The 21687-nt window shown below is 39.0% G+C and overlaps 1 protein-coding gene across 3 annotated transcripts in view; it reads left to right on the forward strand.

The window, feature by feature from the left end:
- Positions 1-21687, forward strand: part of si:ch211-196i2.1 (collagen alpha-1(I) chain) — a 121700-nt gene that overhangs the window by 60149 nt on the left and 39864 nt on the right. For all 3 annotated transcript variants that reach the window (XM_042395117.1, XM_042395118.1, XM_042395119.1), the window contains 11 exons: positions 6932-7636; positions 9317-9361; positions 9700-9819; positions 14079-14117; positions 14219-14272; positions 14412-14465; positions 17592-17699; positions 17800-17853; positions 19284-19337; positions 19468-19512; positions 20183-20236. In XM_042395117.1, the coding sequence (XP_042251051.1) occupies positions 6932-7636; positions 9317-9361; positions 9700-9819; positions 14079-14117; positions 14219-14272; positions 14412-14465; positions 17592-17699; positions 17800-17853; positions 19284-19337; positions 19468-19512; positions 20183-20236 (1332 nt within the window). The remainder of the gene's footprint in view (positions 1-6931; positions 7637-9316; positions 9362-9699; positions 9820-14078; positions 14118-14218; positions 14273-14411; positions 14466-17591; positions 17700-17799; positions 17854-19283; positions 19338-19467; positions 19513-20182; positions 20237-21687) is intronic.

A 21687-nucleotide genomic window follows, 5' to 3' on the forward strand; every position in this document is an offset into this window, starting at 1 on the left:
ATACCATGATGGTGTTAATGCCGTGCTCGACGGAGTCACGATAGAAAGTCACACGCTCACTCGTGCACATATAACAATGCTGATGAACACATACACACACACATAAAGTCACATAAATACACTTTTAAGTATTCACATGCATATTTATAGTGATTTGACACAAACAGTGCAAGTGTTGTTGGGATTCAAAATTAGAAACACACAGAACGCACAAACACAACTGTCTACTTTGACCTCATTGTCTGTTTGTCTCCACTGTGGCAGGCTACTGTTGCTGTTCCTTGTTTTTGATTCAACTTTGCGGACGTTTGTTCCTTTGTCATAGAAAATTATCGGCTTTTCTTCACATTCTTCATTTTTTGTTTTACTGCCATGCACAGTGTTCCTGCCCTTATTCCTGAACCATCAGACCACTGCCATCATGTGTTTTTCCAGGCCAAATTGCCTACTGCTGTATGCAAGACCCAGCCAGTCTGAGAGTGTCTGCATACCTGTGTCTTGGCTAGATTTACGGACCTTGCCATTTGATTAGCCCTTTGTAGGAGCAAGTGTTCATTGTCTGTGTGTGCGTGCGTGCGTGCATGCGTGCGTGTGTGTTGATGATAGCACTCTAGCCTGCAGCACTTGTGTCAGGTTGGGAGGCCTCCATGGATTTCTCATTGCTCATAACAGACAATCTGTCATCTATACATGCAGACAGACTCCTTAGGATACTTGTGCTGATGGAAGGACACAGTGGTTCGTAATAAACATTAATCTAGTCCAGGTGTGCCCTGTGGACATCTGCCCTAATCCTAATTTATAGTTTTCCCACAAATGTTTGAGAGTTGTAGAGAGATTGTGCCCCATACTGACGGGCTTTTCAAATCATGTTCCACTGCATACACTTAATAATACTGTAACTGAGACAATAATAAAAGATCATGTGACAGTGGTATGGATTAGAAAGTTCAAGTCTCTGCAAGTTTAACCAGTAGCTACCTTGAAGGTTGGAAAAGTTCACTGGAAAAAAACAAAGCAAAGCTACCGTATGTTATGCTTGAGAGAATGATTTGCATGAATGTTAAGTGTATGTTTTGTAATAAATTACCTGAAATATTCAGAAACAATACAACATCATTAAAGAATCCGTTCAGTTTACTGCAGTATTTTCAGTTATGTGAGATTTGTATGAATTCAAATGTTTAAGTCGACAAATTTACCCACTTCATCGTCTGAACTGCCTCCTTTCATTTCAAGCAGCCTTTCTTTTGTATCCATAGTTGATGTCAGTCAGTTTACAGTCTTAACTGATGCTCACATTGATTTTTTTCTTGTGAGATTTAACTTAGTCAGAAAATCAGAAATGAGTGCAACAGTGTTGCACGATGACATATTACCATAACTGTCTGATGAATAAGCTAGCTGTCAGTTCTCAGGACTTCCGTTTATTATGTTTATGGCAGTGTCGATTCTTAGTAGGCAAGTGCTCTTCACTTTGTGATTTAAGACTTGTCTCTTCATCTTTTACAACATCACCTCATATGATTAACTATGATCAGACCAAAAAAAGACCAAAAACTATGTCTAAATATTCTTTTGAGGAAATAATAAAGACCAGCTTTTCCATTATACTATTATAAATCAGATTTTGGGGGCTTGAGGGTTAGAAAAACTGATAAAGCACACATGTATGGCTGTGAAAATTCAAATAAAGTAAGAAAAACAGGACTATTAAAGAAGCACTGAGAAAATTGTTCTGTTTATCTGCCTGCAGCCACACATACTGACACACACTGAACCACTTGATACCCTGATTGTTGTTCATTGACCTATAGATTGTGGTGAGCCAAAACCTTACTGTACACATCCACATTGTGCCCCTGCTGTACATTTCCTCTGTCAGACTAAATGTTGTTAGGATACAAAGGCATGAAAACACACGCACACGCACACGCGCACACACACACACGCTTTGCCTAGACAATGTTCTTGCTTGCTTCTGCCTGTAGAACGAGAGCAAGTATAAACATTGTCTTGGCACATGATATAAAGAGTCAAAGAGTTACTTACTGAGATTATTAGAGTTTTGTTCGATGGGACAACTACTCAGATTGACTGGATCCAGTGTGTTCTGTAGATTATCTTTAAAAGCTGTTTAATTTTAAACTGTATAACCTGATGGAGTCTTTAGTTGTAATTTTTGACTATTGATGGCAGTTGCTTGATGAGAGCTCATAGAGTTTTCCTTTTTCCATTCAAATTGTGTTAAAATTTCATCAGACCATTGTCACTGAAGTCAGAGTTGTCATGTAATAATTCGCTAAAATCATGTTAAGGATATTGAAAAACTGTTAATTTACTGAGTGAAGAGTAGGTCCTTAAGATGGTTTTATACTTGTGTTTTCTCCTACAATTTTGTGAAGCTGTTGGTGATTGTGATAGTGACAACAAGCATTTTGAATAAAGGCTCAGTAATAAAGCCTCAGATTGGATTGTTCCCTTCCCATAATGCCATCCAACAGCATCTTTCATTAGAGCTGTCTTGTCTGTTAAATGCCCTCATCTTTAAGACACCATGCTCCCAGTTTGTTACTGAGGATTTCTGTCAAATATCTGAAGTCTGACACCTAACTCATGATAATCTTGATGACATCATCAAGGTTATTTTCTCACTCTTTGGAAAACCCCAAAGTCCAGAGCCACAGAAGATATCATACAGCTGTTTTCATAAGCTGAGTTGTGCTCCCCATGGCTAGTAATTTGACCTTTCTGTGTAAAATTGGTGGAATGCCCCTTAAAAGCAGGACACAGCCTGATAATGTATTATATCAGCGGTATCAATGGGTAAAATTAACAATAAATTTCATGGAGTATGTCTTCCTTTGGTGAAAAATTGCAGTGTTTGACAACTATCGGCTCCTGACTGACTGGCTAACGTGTCACAGTACTCCATCTAAGTATGGCCTGGGCTGGCATTCATGGGGATATCTAACAGACTGGAGGGGAGATAAGCTGAGGGGACAGCGTTGACCAGAAGAGATCCAGTGTCAGCTTATCGAGCAGGGCTGGCTGCCTGACTGTGGCCTGGGATAAGAGAGTGAGAAAGGGCCTTTGTTTTCATTTGGGGCACCTTGTTTGGTCTCTGGCCTATCTCATCCCTCCGCTGGCCCTCGAGGGCTGGGTTTCACCGCAGATACAGTTTTTAGGACTGACTATTGTTCTAATATTTCAGATTTGATGAATGAAAGCCAGGTTCAACTGATTATTTCTGGGTAACATTTGGACATATCATTTTTTCTGATAATACAATCAGAGCATGCTCAATTGATTTTTTTCCTTAAAATGCCTTTAACCTAGTAGGAAACCTGAGATTACCTCTGTAATAATTGTAGTAATTCATAAAATGTGTATGGTACCATTTCATTCCTCATGTTTGTTACTCACTCCTACTTCCAACTCTGTGTGCTTTTCCAGTACAGACTTCTTTTTGTAGCTCTCAAAGATTGGTGCTATAGGGTATGGTAGAGTATGTGAGTAACCAGCATGAACCAATGTCTTCTGCCTTCCATCAAAGACACAAGTTGGTGGTATGATGCTGTTTCTTCATATTCGATAACTAAATATCAAATTATCGTAGTATCGTGTAAAAATCAGATTTCAGACCTAATACAGTGTTAAAAAAAACTGGTTAAATTTAGTATATTTTTCTTTCTGCTTGTTTTTTCTGCTTCTCTCTGCAATCTAATAGTACACTATTGTCAGTGTGAGGCTGTCAGGCAACAGTCAAGGAAGTCACTGTGCATGGCCAAGAAATAGCCACACACATAACCTCTCGTGAAAACCACAACATGCCCTTTTACCCTACGGATTAAACAAACAAGATATAACTAGTGAACTTCACAGGTGTTTTTGCTATCTTTGGACAGAGCCTGGCTAGCTGTTTCCCTCTACTTCCAGTCTTTTTGTAATTTTTACAGTACACTTTGGCTTTTGTACAGATTAAACAAACTAAATAATGTGTTAATTAGTGAGCTGGAAGGATTTTGTTACCTTAGGACATAGACAGAGTAGTCGTGTCCCCCTGTTTCCAGCCTTTATGCTAAGCTAAGCTAACTGTCTCCTGGTTCCAGATTCTTTTTTAACAGATAGACATGACAGCGGTATCTTGACAACCAGTGCTCCCTTTAGATAATGGTGGTGTTCTTAAGTGGTCACTGCTTTACTCGATGTTTTGCTGCTCATCTGAAAGCTATCCTGTCACTTAATGTTACTGCTGCTCTGAGTCTACATCCTCCCTGGGAGGAAGTTATTATCATCAGTCCCCACTCCCTGCTGTGCTGAATGAACCTGCTACTTCCCTTTGATGATGTCAGAGCATAGATGTCAAACAACACTTTACATATTTTACATTCACATAACAATCCATTCCATGTGAGTTAGCTGACTGAATAGACAAATAATAGACCCTTGTGAGATCTGATGGTTACCTTTTGATCCACCATAAAGATATAAAACAGTTAATTATTGTTAAAAGTACAAAACTCTGCCAGTTCAGCTCAGACTTAAAGGTCCTTTAGCTGATTATACCGGCATGCAGTTGGTATGTGATAGGTTCAGTTACTGATTATTGTGACTTATTTGGAACTATATCATATTTTGTTGATCTAGTGCAAACTATAAACCTTTGATGTAAAAGGTTTTGTTTTCAGTGCTGTGTATAAGCTTATGTACTCTAAAAGGTACAACTCTGCTCTACTTTTTCTCTGAGCAGACACACTCCTTCTGCCTCCCTCTCGCCTCCTCCTGTTCTCCTGCTTTCCATATGCCTCTCAGCTCCACTTTAGTGCTCTCCATTTCAACCCATTAGGGTCATCAAACAAAATTTACAGCCCTTTGGTCCCTTCCCCCTGAAAGGCCTCTCTCACTCTCTCACTCGCCACTGCTCCCTGAGGCCCAACATTTTGGTGAACCATGGGAATGTGTTTTGATGTGTGTGTGTTTGTACGCATACATGTACTGTATGTAATGCAATATGTCTAGCAAAGGAAAATACCTAAGTCCTGGTAGTTTGAGTGTTTTTACTGTCACCTCTTGACACCACAGAACTTCTTAACCAAAGGTATTTACAGTGACTACCATCATGAAATAGTGTTAAGTTAAGAAAGGTACAATATATAGGTTTAACTCTTGGAAAGAAGATATTGGAGTGTGTCGAAATGGTAGAAAGCAGGTTATGGTAAAAGGTATTTATCATAAGTCAGTTTTAATCCCGTGATAGAAACTCAGGAATGACTCTGCTGTCCTGCTGTAGAGGGAAGTACCTTCCACCAGAGGGGGGATAAGATATAGAAGAGAGAAAGATGATGCAGGTGTTGCATAACAGGAGCCTGGGACTAAAGCAGCCAATTGTGCCAACAAGGGATGATATTAAGGGCTACGTGGAGGTGTAATGTTTGGGCTTTTTCCCCCCATTCTCTTAGTACATCCGCACTAACATTTTGAAACCACCTTTGATATGATTAGTCACTCTACCGGCTAATGGACAGGTTGAAGACAAGGTGGGACAGGTGGTAGTGGTAGTAGTCCACATTGGAGGGGATTCAATTAAACTAGAAGCATGGATGAGTAGACACTGAAGAAGGGTTTGTTACAAGCCTGCAACCTGTGCAAACCTGCAGGATCCACAATATGGGCCGTACATGCAGCTTGTCTGAGTTGTCTTTAACCACAACAAGGCTATTGATAATTGGATATATGCCACTGTAGAGGCCTTCCAGAGATGATCTTCCAAAAAAAAAAAAAAGAAGAAGTCAGTCTTGTCAAGATTGATGTTAAATTTGTTTAAAATCCACATAGAGATAGGAAAAGATGCATTTTTTAGCCCGAGTATCAGTTGAAGGATAACAGAGGTACAGAGTTTCAGGTATTACAGTGGAATTTCAGTTGTAGAAATATTCTTTCACAGTTCAAGAGGGCTTTATTTTCATTATCTACAACACAACAGCAATGGTACCTCAACCACATTGTAACAATGACAATGACAATTGACAGTGAGGGTCAAAGATCAAATGGTGGTTCTAGCTGTGTGGACAGCATATTTAACATACAATAAGCATAGTCTTGCTTGATGTCCTCACTGGTTCAGCTCCAGCAACTCAGTGAGAAACCACTGACTTGTTAACTAGAGACAGCACATGCAAATGTTTTGGAAAGAAATAAGACAAAATCAGTAGTGGTGTGCAGTTTTTGATGACAGGCGGGTCAAGGGTAACTGTCTTGAAAAGATGAGAAACTAATTGACTTGAAGGCAGATGAAATGATGCCAGATGTGAGAAAAGAGCTGATGACAGTTTTTAAGAAGGGAAGCAGTGTTTTTTCCGAGAGGGAGGGCCTGTTGTAGGAGACATGTTTAAGTCTTTTAAGCAGGAATAGTGTCATTATAGTACAAGGCTAAGATTTCATTAATTTATATTTTGTGTGCGAAAATTGGATGGTAATGCTTATTATGTCTGTAGTCTGAATAGTAATTTGATTTACTGTGGGTCATAGATTTTTTCTCAATCTTTCTGAGTCCGTTCAATCTGAAAGATCCTGTTATAGTAGATTTTGTCACGCAAATTTTCAAGTGACAGTTTTGATTATTTGTGCTTCACTCATTAGAGGGTACAAGGTCAATACTTAATATCCAGTATTTTTGATTTACTATTGGTTTGCCTGACTATGGGTTGTTTGGAAATTACAAACTGCACTAAGTTTGTAATTTGCAATAACGTTTAATTCAGTAATCTTTATTTCCCCTCAGAGAGACTCTCCCTTTACAAGTTCACCACAAGAACAGAGCCACACAATAAGACATCCATGTCCCATCAAACTATTGACATCAGAACATGACACAAATCAGAATCTGAATGATCTTGAACGAGCGCTGATTCTTGTTCTTGTTTTTCAGCACAATATGTTCCTGCGACGAGGGAGTTCTCGAGGGGACGGGACGGTGCCTTCAGGATCCAATCGGAAAGGATCAGCAGGCAGTGGGGATGTCTTTGTGGTGGACGAGGACACTGACTTGTTGGATCCAACCTTCCAAAATGGCGGACAGGTCAACCCTCAGTGGAAACCTTCTAGAAATGGACTCAAGGGAAACCAGAAGGGGAAGCCTGAAATGTCATCTAAACATTTGGAGGAGAACATTACCACAGACAAGAAGGCTGACTCCGGTGGGAGGACTTCATCGTCGTTCCCCAGAAAACCATTTGATGACATCATTGACCTGGACACCGGAAACGCCCCTAAAAAGCCCCCAGTGGAATTTCCTGTAGTTCCTAAAATCCCTTTAGATCCCAGAACGTCCCCTGACTCCAACAGACTCAAGGAGGAGACAGATGAACAGGCCAGGACTGTCTCACTTGCACCTGATGTCATCATCTCTGGTCCATCTGTGAAGGCAGTAGTTGAGGAGGGGACACCCATCACAACTCAGAGCAGCACACACACTCATCATAGAGTTGAGAACAATGGTAAACATCCAAACAAAAAACGCCCTGAAATTGTGACCATTGTATCCAGAGATGGAGACCTGGTCCAAGGCTCAGATGGCAAAATGTACCGGCTACAGAAAGGACCACCAGGCCGAATGGGTCCCTCAGGGCAGGAAGTGAGTGGCACCCTTATTTTAATGCTACTGTTTGCATCCAACTGTGATCAATCCATTTTTTTTCCCACAACAGTACAACAAAGCAAAAGTCCTCAATAGAGAAAGTATTGTTTTCGCATTTTGTATCACTGCAGTTTTGTGGATATTGATTACGAAGGCCTAAGGCTTGTTTCCCACTGATTTAACAGTAGATCTGAAGTATTATATCAGAGCTATCTGTTGTTGAATGAGAAAAAAATGTTAGGACAAGTCTTGTGAATGAAGAAAGTGTGACGTCTGTTTATGCTTCACAGCTTACAAGAGCTGTTCTCCATCAGCTGCCATCTGAATTTGATCAAGGGAGGTTACGCCGCTCAAACATATGTTGATCCACATGTCTTTGATGCCGCATTCAGAAAACCCTGTGGATTAGAAACCTCAACATTTTATCATAGCATTACACAACATGACAATCATGACCTCCGGCTGCCAAGTTATCTGATTGGTGCCGAGGAGTAAAGTCGATTGATGCTATTCAATCGGAAGATTTACCTGGCATAAGAGGTGGGTCAACACAGGGACTGTGGGGCAGACAGAACCAGACCCAGATTGCACATCTGGTCATGTCTGGGCCGGTCTCCAGAGTCACGCTGCCATAAAATCCACAGGATCACTCAGCACGATTACTGTGATTGAAGACGGCTGTAGGGAACATGAAGGAAGACGTCCTGTTGGCTTGGAATACAGACCTTCTCTCCCCTCATGTGCTGCATCTCAGACCTTGCTTGCTTAGCAAATTGCAGTATCTGTTAGCTGTATCATTAGCCTCTACAAGTATTAAAACTATACTACATTATTATTGCATTACATTATTACAAAATACTATTTTGTGATTGGCTTGCTGGTGTGTCAAAATCATAAAACAAGACATCTCAAACGAAGATGTGGTTAGCGGTTTAACCACCATTAAATCAGTGTGAAAGCTGCAATGCATTAATTTGCGGAAAACCGTAGCGTCAATACTTTTGTTTGAAATGGACCTACCCGTGAGTTAAACTGACTGCAAACAAACTTTGTAAAATGGATCATGCAGTACACTGTGAGGGAAATAATGAACTCAGTGGATAAAGTGCCATGGTTTTCCCAGGGTTTCTTTCTTGTCTTTTATATTTGTATATCAGTACACTGCATCTTGCATTAATACTTTTTTATTACAGTAATGCCAGCGTACCTCCAACATATACACAACTAATGTATGTTACCTTTTAGCTCAAACAAGCTGCAGATAATCACCAAACTTGCAGGAATTCAGTTTTCAAACCCCATCAGATGCTATAGCAAAGATGTAGATTTACCAGATTTAGGAATTTGTCCAGATCCCACAGGAAGTTTCACTATACAAAAATTACACTGTGTGTGCAGTGACACTGTTGCTTAAATGTACAATTACTGTATATCCCAGCCATACAATCTTAGAGTGTTTTATTGGCATAGGTGTTGGGAGCAAGACTTAAAAATGAATAGCTTTCACTTTTCAACAGGCAGTCAAATAGGCCACAAACTGGGAGGTTTTACAAGGATCCAGTGCTTTGCTTGTCTCTCACTGGCTTTTTGCCTCTAAGCTTTAAATTTCTGAGATAAATTGTTCAAGACACAGCAGTTTTACAGTTTGAGCAATGATTTACTTGTGGTTTTTCACAGGGCTGTCCTGGTGAAACTGGTCTGCCTGGGTTTAAAGGTGACAAGGTAAGAGAAGCTTGTTTATGACATAATAGCCTATGATGATGTGTTAAGTTATTCTACTTGACTTAAGTGTACCTCTGTTCTGTGCACCTCTGAAAAAGAAGGGCCGTATATTGTTTTAAAGCTCAATATCACCTGAGACATTTTAATACCAACTGCTATAAACTCCTGTCCCCTCCTCCATTAAGTCCACGTGGCGATTATTTATGCCAGAGCCCCAAAGCTGCATCAAATCACTTCTATGATGTAATATAAAAATAAGGCTATGCTGTAATACAGAGAGTCCCATATAAATTGATTTGTCTTGCTTTAACATACAACTTCCTTTTCATCTCTCACAGGGTAAGACAGGCCCTGAAGGGAGTTCAGGAAAAAGGGGGCAGACAGGACCTCCCGGACCACCAGGTTTACCAACCCTCTACCTGTGGAGGAACACTGGTGAGGAATGGGCTGCCTTCCAGGTAAGATGGTAACCACAATGTACTCCTTATATTTAGGGCAATATTGACAATAAGTTGTTTTCCTTCTTTAAACAGGTTCTGTCATAGCTCTCCAACAGCCAGAACTGTCATTACGCACGACCATTACACACGGCTGTGCAGCCCTTTATAGCTGCACACATATCGTTAAATATATCATTAATTCATCACATGGACTGTAAACCATCATCAGCAGTGATGTCTCAGAAATATGTTCAATGATTAGTTTGTAGCACTCATATCTAAACCGACTTTACAAGGTGTGACACAACTAAAGATAAAATAAAAAGAGTATGAACAGGAAAATACAATGTTGATTCCTATGTAAATTAAAATAATGATGAAATGAATCACACAAGATGTCAAGGGAGTCGTAGGAGATGGACCCAAATGCAGGATGCAGCCAGAATGAAATGAAGAATGTTGCTTTATTTAAGCTTGAGTGCAGGCAGAGCAAAACTGAACTGAATAAACTGAACTAACAAAACAGCAAACAGGATCCAACAACACTGAACTGAAAACCAGGACTTAAATACAAACTGAACTAATGAAACAACAAGAAACAGGTGGCAAGACACAAGGGCAGGCTGGGAGCTGATTGGCTGGGGAAGACACAGGGGGAAGGGCAGGGCTAACGAGACTGAATGCAGGGCAGGTGTGAAGGGAAAAGCAGGCTGAGGAGGAGTACATGAACACAGGAGGGAAACACAAAGCAAGCAGAAACTAAAAACCCAGAAAACACAGTAAGTAAGCTCAAGAAAGCATAAAATGTCAGCAGGCCAAATGCAACCACAAAAATAATCTGGTCATTAAACAAGCATTTTCATTCTTAACTAGGTGAAAGCAAAAGTACTACAGATTACATTTAGTTCTGTTAGCTCTTCCAGTGGAGCACATGTATACAAACTAGGCAGTTAAATGTCTGGACAAAGGCTCTATACAATGAGCAACAGTATCTCAAGTGGTCCTTTAATATAATCTGCAACCTATCTTATTTGTCCATCTCCCACTCAGTCTTACAAACAGGGAAAAAGTCTGAGGGCATCTGGTGGACTGATGGATAATCAACATTACATTCGTAAATGCGCCTTTGATTGGCATTTTACAAATCTCTGTGTAAAAATCACACAATCAGTGCAGTTGGTTGTCAACCAAAACAAACAATGTTTTACCAAAAGAATCCATCTCACTTCATATTTCATCTCCACCTCATCACATCTCCCTCAGATAGCTTTAGAAAAACATATGTATGTCTGAAGAATGCGTGAGGCATGCACATTCTCACTGCACATTCTATGTTTATAAATACCAGTTTATGTGCGGGGTATGGCGTACGCATGGTTTTTGTGTGTATGCATCTTTTATGCATCTGGCCCCTGAACTTTGGTCCCCTAAATTCTCAAGAAACAGATCATCTAAGGGCTCTGATTCAGACTGGCAGCTTACACTCAGCATGAGCTATCAGTAAGGCATGTTAGACAAAATATGGACCAAAGCTCTTTCAACTGATGACTCTTTCATCTGTACCTCTATTTTTCTTACAAGTTAGTAAAAAAGATAACATCTGAACATATACATCCACAAATATTGGTCATAAAAACAGCTACTTGTAGAAAGAAAACAGACAGATACTTACATTTGAAGGATTTTAGCCTTAAAGTTTTCATAGTTATTAGGTGTTGTGTCATTTTTCTAGTTCTATAGCACTTTTAATGTTTGCTTAGATCTTTAATCTAATTTCTCTGACAGTGATTGGCGAATACTCAGCTATCTTGTAGTGTGTATATGGACTGTGTCTGAAATCACTTCCTATATACTATATAGTGCACTACATTTACCCTAAGTCATTTTATTTTATTGTCTGAGTTCTGAGTGTGCACATTTATTCACTATATGGGCTAGTGTCCAATTCCACAACGGAGCAAAAAAAATGCACGATGCAATGCTTCACATTTTATAGATGTGAAAATCAGATGACACTGATGAAGGCCACAAGCCAAAATGCATTGGTCTAACAATAAAGTTGTTCTATATACTACAAGTGTTGCTGGACCTCTTTAGACTTTTTTCCCTTCTCCGCGCACCTTGGAAGTAGGTGAAGTTGTGCCAGAAACCCCTACTCTGCTTCTGTAGATGCGAAAATTAATATTGTGTGACTCTACAGCTGATATTGACGATGAAAAAATGATGATGATTAGTGAGTATCTGAAATCTCAATTTGCTGCTCACTACTGAGTAACTAGTTAGTGTCTTTTGGGAGTAGTGAATGAGTGAATAAGGGATTTCAGACACAGCCATACAGTATAGGCTGTGCTTTTATATGTTCTGTAAAACACCTGGATGAAGGCTTTGTTCGGAAATGCGACGGCTGAATTAAGAGACAGACCTTTTTTCTAAGCAAACTTTACGTCATTAGGCATAATTAATGAAATGAATAACGTCCTGGTTCAATTTAGCTATTTAGTTTGCAGGCAGAATACCAGGAACTGGAGCAGTTCCACTTGTCTGAAGTCACACTTTCATGTGTCCGACAAGTCAAAATGTGAGAAAGGTCTATACAGAGACAACACAACGACAACACAGTGTTTAGCCTAGCTTAGCACAAAGAGTGGAAAGGAACTGCTAGTCTAGCTTAAAGGGTTTGCCAACAACTCCAAAGCAGTCACATTTACATGTTGATTCTTGTGTATTGAACATGAAGAAATGAGATATTATGGATTAGCAAGTAGTTTGCATTACCATGCTGAAGGGTGCAACCTTTAAAAAAAGACAACTTTTGAGTTTTTGTGCTAAGAGATTAAATTGATATCAGTCTTTTCATCTAATTCCTGGTAAGATAGCAGATTTTCTTGTGTTCCTTTAAGCCTCTTGCCAGTTGAAGTCTCCAGATAAGATAACTTTTCCTTTCTCCTCTCTTCCTTTTATAATTTTCTATTTCAGAATGGGATGATTGCTTATTATTTCTCAAGAACCACATATATATATATATCAATTGACAAGTGTATCAATTAAAATGATAATGGATTTATAAATTAAATGGTTTAAATCCAGACAGAAATTTCACCAGTAAGACTAAACAGAGGTTGAAACGCAGAAGCAGTTTACAGCCTTCCATTGGTTGATTCTGCTGCCAATCAAACGTGTCTGTTTGATTGACAGCCTATTGGCTAGTTTTACTGCCTCTGCCTCTGTTTTTTCTCCTGTGTATGCTTGTTCTTCCCTCTCGGGTAGTTTAACTGAGCGGGGTGTGTGCCTTTGTCCCACTCAGCAAGCCAGAGCCCAGAAGCCCCACCCCACTGTGATGTGACGGTGTTTGTATCAAACAGCCCCCGCTGTACTCAGACACGGAGCTGAGCAGCTCGCCGTTCACTTATTTATTCAAAGCTTATTAATATTAAATATGTCGCGTGTCCAAATTGCATCAAATTCGACACTGCACGTCCTTGGGTCCCCACCAATACAACCGTTGAGTGTGAAGCAGATCAGATGAACAGTTCTCGAGATATGCAAAGGACATACAGACAGACAGATGAACTGCAGTGCCCATTCAAAACGTGTCTGAGACATCTTGCAATAAGTCTTGAACATAACATAGTCGAGCTTAAGTCTCCTAAACTTTTTTAAGTCATTACCACTATGGATGTAATCCCCCATCCAACCACAGTGTTGATTGCAATAGCAGAGTGGTGCTGTCTGTTTGTTTGGAGAGGCAAACAAACGTTACCTAAAAGACACACTGGACATCAAATGTTCTTTTGGGCTAAGCCATTTTACCTCGACCCATAAGACCCATACTATCTATAAAACCTTTGACCCTGCAGTTATAGTGCGTGCAAGCTGATGCTTTGTCCTGATCTGTTTAATCTCTCTGCAGTGGCCACAGCTGTGTGTTGTAGAATAAACTCATCAGTATGTCAGCATGATAGAGAACTACAACCCCAGAATTGAAAAAAGATGAGAGAAATAAAAGTCTGCTAGTGGTTTGTGAAGGCGAAGTGCTTTGAGCTTTATGTAGTCAGCCTGTAGAGGTCATTCACATACTGACCCTCATTCAGGTTCAGTGACAAAGCAAAAATAGATTTTTAACTACAGAAACTATGGAATTTGAGAGCTCATGATAGATTTCATTAGAAATTAAGACTGATATCATCCATACACTCATTTCCTTATGTCATTTTCTATCATTTTATTTTCGTTTTTGAAACTGTGACATATTCTGTTTGTTTCTATTCTTCCTGTAGCAAACCAACTTCTACCAGTTACTTCGTGCTGGTTGGCCTGTAAGTATGCTGTGACGATTAATATCCTTCCTTTGTTGGGATTTAGTAGTTTTGTAAAGTCCTGTTGACCTGAGGCTGGTTTCTTCTTTGTGAGCTTGTAGAGTAAAGAGGGCCCTGCAGGACCACCTGGAGAGATGGGCAAGCCCGGCATACAGGTTAGAGATGAGCTCTATTGACAATTACAAACACAAATGACAAATCTCAAAATATCACACATATTTAGAAAAATCTTCCTACATTGATTGATTCTGAATTCGTGAGCGGTTTGTATTTTTTAATGATCTTCCTTATCAGGGGCCAACAGGTGAACCTGGGGAGCGTGGACGACCAGGGATGCCAGGAGAGATGGTAAACACCCAAACTATCACTGTCTGATCCACAATTTACCAGTTATCAATCAAAGCAGTGTACATAAGATTTAGTACATCCTCACTTCACATACAGTACATATATCAGAGTATAGGAAAATGTCTAGGTATGCCCACCCTAAAACATACTTATCTTTTTCCTTTTAAAGCTATAATATCATAATAATATAATAAGTATTTCGCTTTAAAATGAACGACTAGACCTATGTTATATATTTTGTTGAGTTGTGTACTTACATTACTCCAAATGTTTCCAACAATTTTCAAGCCCAGAGAAATCTGTCATTTTAATCAAGGTAACGGTCCGTTTCATTTGGTCGCCTGTCAATGGTGTCATACCCCGTCTAACCTGTCAGCGTTGTGGTTGTCTGCCAGAAACTGTCATAAATTGACTTTCTTTCTCAGTTTTAAGACACACTTTTACGATAAGCTTTTTAGATCTTGGTCGTTTTATATCTTTTAACCAGATGAAGGATTTTAGTCATCGGATGTCTGGATCTTAAGTTATCAGAGAAACAAGCTGAGCAAACGTTCCCAGATGTCCCGTGCTCGCCGAACAGCATTTGAGAAACATTGATTTTTTTATGTGAAACTGCTTTATTCAGTGTTTTTACCTTTTTTAATCCCTGTGTATGCTTGTTTTGGAGAGGAGACCTCTGCGGATAATTCTGCTCCTGGTAAAAACATCCTGAATGATGAACACTGAAGTAATTTTAACCCGTAAGCTGTTTAACAATAAAGACAACAACTGCCACGATCCCACACTACCTCATAATGTCATCAAACTCCATCTTTTGTTATTGTTTTGATTGAGAGACCCCTAGCAGCTGAAGTTACATATTGTTCGTTAAATATCTTGGGTTTCTCAAAATTTTGAAAACTTTTAAAGATTTTGCGTTTCCACACTAGATGACAATATCACTAGACGGACTATCACATGTCTTTTCTAACCCTTCATTGAACCCACCATTCAAGAATGAAACATTTTCTGGCTGCACCATTACTTCAGATGGAAATACTGTGTATATTGGGCAATATTTCATGCTCATTTACCTTTAAAACAATTTGACATATTTAATGTCATTGGAAACATTGCTCACCCACACAACATAAGTTTGAAAAGATGGACCCACTAGTGGATCCAGCAGAATTTAACAGTTGAGTGTTAAGTTAAATTATGTATAATATAGCTGTTGGAGCAGAGTGAGTGTGGTTAAAGGGAGTGGGTGTTGGCAAACCCTCTGTGCATGAAACTCCCTATGATGTAACCATTCAAATATTGAGAAAATAAGCAATGAAAGTTTTTTTATTGTTAAATTAAGAAGTTCCATACTTTTTTTTTGTAAATTTGATTACACCTAGGTATAGTTGTACTGGTTTTTAAAATTTATATTGTTATTTCATAAGTTTCACATTCTCTCACCAGGACCTCTCCTTCTTGTCATTTAGTGCTGAGTCACATCAAATTTAAGAAACCTTAGAGTCAATTTGTTTGAGTGAGCAGCTTGTAAAACTAGAGGTCGAGGTAATTTGAACTTACATCTCAAAATACATAAACATGAGTCCTGTGGCCTCATGGAAACTGAAAGCCTGTGCCACTCATTCTGTAAGATCTCAGCTGAGTAATGAGTTGATGCTGAGGGCCAGACAGCGTGGTTTGGGATAGTTGGAAACACTCAGTCGCCCATAGAACAGCTCATAGTATCTGCTCTGTGTAGAGCCCGTATGGCAGAGATTGATTGTTTGTGTGTGAGTCACTCTGTAGACTACATGAAAAAAAAGCATATTTCTGCTTGTGCCAAAATAACCAGAAATGTCGTGTAGGTGATGTCACCTCAGTGTCTGTCTGTCACATGCATGTTTTAAATTGTTGGCTTGTGTGATGACTTTATGGTCTAGACCAAGTGGTTTCCAACCTGACTGGAGGGGTCACAAGATGAATCTCAGAGGTTGCAAGCTGATTAACAGCATAGGAAACCAGAAAAAAAACTTTTTGCAACAGATTTTTTTTTTTCAACTTTGCTCTAATCTTTGCTTTTTTACTTGTGAATAATTTTTACTTGCTGGATAATTTCACCAGCTTAGGCCTATAAAAATATTCAAATAAATCAAGTTTAGGAGTAAAAAACTCTTTGGCAAGCTGTTCACCACTTGTAGACATGAACAACCTATGCCGAGTGGCCTTAAATAGACGGTGCTTCTATTTAAAAGGTCACGTGCCAAAAAGGTTGAGAACCACTGTTCTAAACAAAGCTCCACTAAATGCTGCAGTCTCCAGTTCAATCCCCAGAACAGCAGGATGGATCTACTACTTTTCACTGTTTTGTAAATTGTAAATCATTGTAAATTGAATATTGTTTGGTTTTTGACTGTTGGTCAGACAAAACAAGAAAGTTGAAAGGGTCACCTTGGGCTGTGGATAATTATAATTATCATTTGTCAGTATTGTACAATATTTTAAAGGGATAAACGATGAATCAGATAATCACTAATTAAAATAATTGTGTGTTGTGTGTAAATGTATGAGCGTGTAGCAGGGCATCACTAAATAAGATAAATAAATAAACACTGCTTTTAGTAAAACTACCGTGGTTAAATAAAGCTTAAACAAACCCAACTCATCCATCATGCCAGCCTCTGCATGTATAACATTGTATCAATAATCCTCCACAGCTTAAAATACACCAGTGTCCCATGCCAGCACAGGTGGTTTATCCATTCACTGTGAATCTGTACATGTTTTCCACCTGTCTTCAGGCAGAGTTATTGCACACCTCAATCTTCTAGACAGTATGTTGTTATTCAGGTGATGCCTTGCCTGTGTGATGAATGGCTCCGCTGAGTGGTGGAGAGGGCCAGTGTCTACACAGTACAAACATATAATTTATAATGTAGCTTATCCAGTGTGAAGCTCAGTGCCGCTGCAGACTATTGTGATTTCAATTCACTATATTTCCAGTTTGTTAGATTTCACATTTTCTTTGTTTTACTGTCAGTTTTCTCTTTTTGTGTTTAAGTATCTTGTAAAAATGGTCCCTAACAAACTGATAAAGATGCAGTTGGTGTCAACAGTGGCCTACCTCTGATGATTTATGTTGCCTGACAGGGTGAGCGGGGTCTCAGGGGCCCTCCAGGACGAGCTGGGCCCCCAGGGAGAGATGGGGAAAATGGAGAAGATGGTCAGCCAGGGTCACCTGGTGTTCCTGGATTACCGGTGAGCACATTCTGTAGATGTAAACTAATTTTAAAGCATGAGAGTTTTACAGCTGCTAAATTGTTTGTTTTTTTTCCATCTTGTCTCTAATTGACATCAGGGCCCGTGGGGCTACAGGGGAGAACAAGGGTCCAAAGGGGAAAAAGGTGATGAGGTGAGGAATAAAAAGGAACAGCTGCTTTTGTAAGGAAGAAAAGTCAGTTCTGTTAAAACATTTAATTTACTATCTGTGAAATTACATAAGAACCTATGTTTATATTGTATGTGGGTTGAGCAACAGCTCATGAACATTGTCTTTCTGCCATCTTTTAATGATTAAACATTTGTGCTGTTATTCTTTACTTCTGAGTATTTAGCGGTCACTTTTATCCAACGCAAGTTCAACTGACTGGACTAATCAGGGCTGGGTATTGTTTTAAGTTTTTTGGTACTAGTGCTAACTGATACCTTTAGCTTTGGTGTTGATACCAAAATTATACTTTCCATGTGTTTCTTTGAGAAATATTAACATGTTTTTCTAAAAAACTCTTTTCTGATTTAACAAAAGAAACTTAAGTTCTCAAATGTTAAAAAATGTCGAAACATAAGAAGCTGTACATTAATTTTGAAGAGAGGAAATTGTATATTTTTGGCAAACAGTTTGATTGAAATCAGGAATCTGACCAAAGATTAAGTTAACAAGATTATAAATCAGACCAGAAAGCTAGCCAACTTTAAGTTATTAATGGTTTTCAGTGCTGCAGACACATCTTGGCCGGTACCAAAAGATTGAGGCTTGGTTAGGTTTCATCTGTTGAACTATTCATGACAGAGCTGATGATCTAGTAATATTTCTGCCTTTAAAAGAGAAGCTGGATTTGCAGCAGGATTCATGATCTAAATCTACATTTGATAAGGGTTTTGTAGCATGAGAACTCCCCTCAAAATTTTAACACGTTCATGCATAACGTCATTTTAAAACAGATCAGCTGCAGGACTTAAAAATTCTTAAAAGCATCAAATTGTGTTTCCTTAAAGAAAGACTTGTAATGTATTAGAAAGTTTTAAGTGTCATATATAAAAGTCTGAATTTTCTCCTTCCTGCTCAAGGTAGTAGTGTTATTTATAAACGTATGTGTTATATATGTGAATGCAAGCTGGCAGGGGACATTATACATCTATAAACTACAAAACCTAAATCAAGTTAAATGAATGAATCCTTTTTCATTGGTTACTCCATCCATATATTTTATTATACTTATCCAGGTCTTAGCTGCATTGATTTAGCTAGTTATATCAGTAGGAATTATTGTTATATACTGCTGGGAAGTACTGAAAAAAATGTGATACAGTAATAAATAATTTCAGGCCGTATCGTCCCTACTGGTTTTCCAGAATACATTCATACTTTGGCCAGTATGATCATGAAACGTGTTAAATCACATTCTATGTGGTATTAAAAAGGTCTTAAATGCGACTTGGTGAACCCTGCAGAAACCCTGTTGTTGCTCATGTGAAATTGATTAACGCTCATGTATACAGGGTAGGACAAGAAAGAAATTACTATCACACTGTAGATAATTATTTTTTTCTCTTCTTCCTCAGGGTCTCATTGGCATTACGGGTCAAAGAGGGGAATCTGGGGAACCTGGTGAGAAGGTACTCTTTGGTGCAATTTAATTATTATCATTATATAAATTAGAATTTGATTTTATACATACATGATTCATCAAAGATGTGGATTGCAATATGCTGTAATGATCTTGGATTGTGTTTTTTCTTTTTATAGGGCTCAACTGGTTTGCCAGGCCCACCTGGTCCTGTCGGGCCACCAGTGAGTGTCTTGTACTCTCCCACTTCAGCATCTGTTTTGTTCCTTTTTATATGTGCAACATGCCAGGAATCAGTGGATGTTATTCATTACGTTTATAATCCTTGTAGGGAAAGTAGGTGGTTAGTAAGCCAGGAGGATTTCTCCTTTATTTGTGACATGAAGCAGCTCATACATAAAGAACATTTTCATGTACAAGTAGAGTCTACTGGACAAGATGCCAGCACATTACAGGATCAATTCAAAACAACAAGAATGAGAGTAACAGCCATCTTTGTGTAATACAGTACATGTATATGTACTATACATGTACAGTACTTATATATCCAACTGGTGTAAAATAAGAAGAACAGGACAAACAATCAGCCTTTGTGAAAGAAAAGACATGCGCTTCTGAATCCCTTTTAATCCCTAATCCAGTCCCCCTTTGAACTTTGGTGCTTCCAGCAGTCAGGCACTGACTTCCATTTTGCTTTTCAGCCTATTCTCGGGTTTATTTTGATTCTACTTGGCATGAAATCAGAATCTCTGCCCTGCAGTATTAGCACAAGCACTCTGACCAGTAGGCAGCCTATCTGCTGTATTAACCCTCACTTTGAGTACAATGTTTTCCATGTATTTTAATATGTTGTTATTAAGCTGACATTGATTATATCTTGAATCTTCTCTGCAGGGGCCTCAAGGGATCAGAGGTGGCTACGGGCTAGAGGGGCCGTGTGGTCCTGATGTGAGTAATGAGCCATTCCACACTAGTTGCACATGAAGTTAAGCTTTTCAAAATAAAAGTTGTCAAGTTTTTTACTTGGCACTTTGTACTATTACTGTATGATTGATTCGTCTTCAAATGAATATTGTTCAGTCTGTTTGGTTAACATGTCTTTGAAACTTCATTGTACTGCTACTTTACTGAAATTGAAAATTCAGTTATTAAATAATCACCTCCATAGCACCTGGAACAACTGGGGCCAGATGCATAAACGATGCATACACACAAAAACCATACATACGCCATTTCCCGCACATAAACTGGTATTTATAAAGAGTGTGCAATGAGAAGGTGTGCACCTCACGCATTCTTTAGATCTTGCATACACATGGTTTTGCTGTTAATATTCTTTATATATTATCCTCAGTTGTGTCGCACCTTGTAAAGTTGATTTAGTTATGAGCGCTACAAGCACATCACTGATTATATTTCTGAGGTACAACTGCTGACGGTGGTTTACAGCTCCATGTGATGATTGATTGATATGGATGCTATAAAGAGCTGCACAGCCGTGTGTAATGACAGCTGTTCTGTTGTTGGAGAACCTTGCCGGTGCAACACAATTGGTGAAACGACATTTCTTCGTCCCCATTTGTTTCATTGACAGGTGTCAAGTCTGGTGAAGCAGGCAGCAAACTGATATGTAAACAGCTGGTTCAGGGCGTGTCTTCATCCATTTATGACTAATAGTGGGAGTGGAAATGAGGCTTGTGCACATGTGCCCAGTTCCTCAATGACTGAGATTTATGACACAGAACTACTGCATATGTACAGCTCTATAAATCTGACAAAAAGAATGTGTATGCATATTTCCGGCTTTGTGTGTACACAGAGTTTAAGTCATGAATCTACACAGAGTTTTATGCACCTGGCCCCAGGTGTTTGTGCCAAAAACAAATGTGCAATAAATTAGCTCATGTAGTTATATGTCAGCCCCACGCTAATCTATTGAGCTTGGCTTCTTTTTGTGGTTTAGCTCCAAAAAATACATAAAATTTGTATCATATTTCTTTAAACATATTTGAAGAAGCCAATTCTTAAGGAAATCAATGAGGTAGTACTGAAACCACATTTTTCGTCATTTGGCCATTGAAGACCTTCATTACGCTGCATGAACAGCATAAATGGGGAAATTTGTAAGCATCTATCTATCCATTTCTAAACCATTTATCCATGGGGCTGCAGCCTATCCCAGCATGCTTTGCACAAGAGGAAAAAAGAGTAGTGTTGGACATTTTGTGCATTTTTTTAAGTTGTACTGATTTTTTTTTTCTCAGTGACTTGAATGAAGGTTGAGATTGACCTATGCAGGCTTTGTTTGGCTGTTGTACAATCTTTAACTAAGACTAAATTAGAGATGAGTGGTTAATGCCTGATTATTTTCTATTTTGGGTGAATAATCCTTTTGAAGT

This window comes from Thunnus maccoyii, chromosome 19 (assembly GCF_910596095.1).
Source record: "Thunnus maccoyii chromosome 19, fThuMac1.1, whole genome shotgun sequence".
Taxonomy (NCBI): Eukaryota; Metazoa; Chordata; class Actinopteri; order Scombriformes; family Scombridae; genus Thunnus; species Thunnus maccoyii.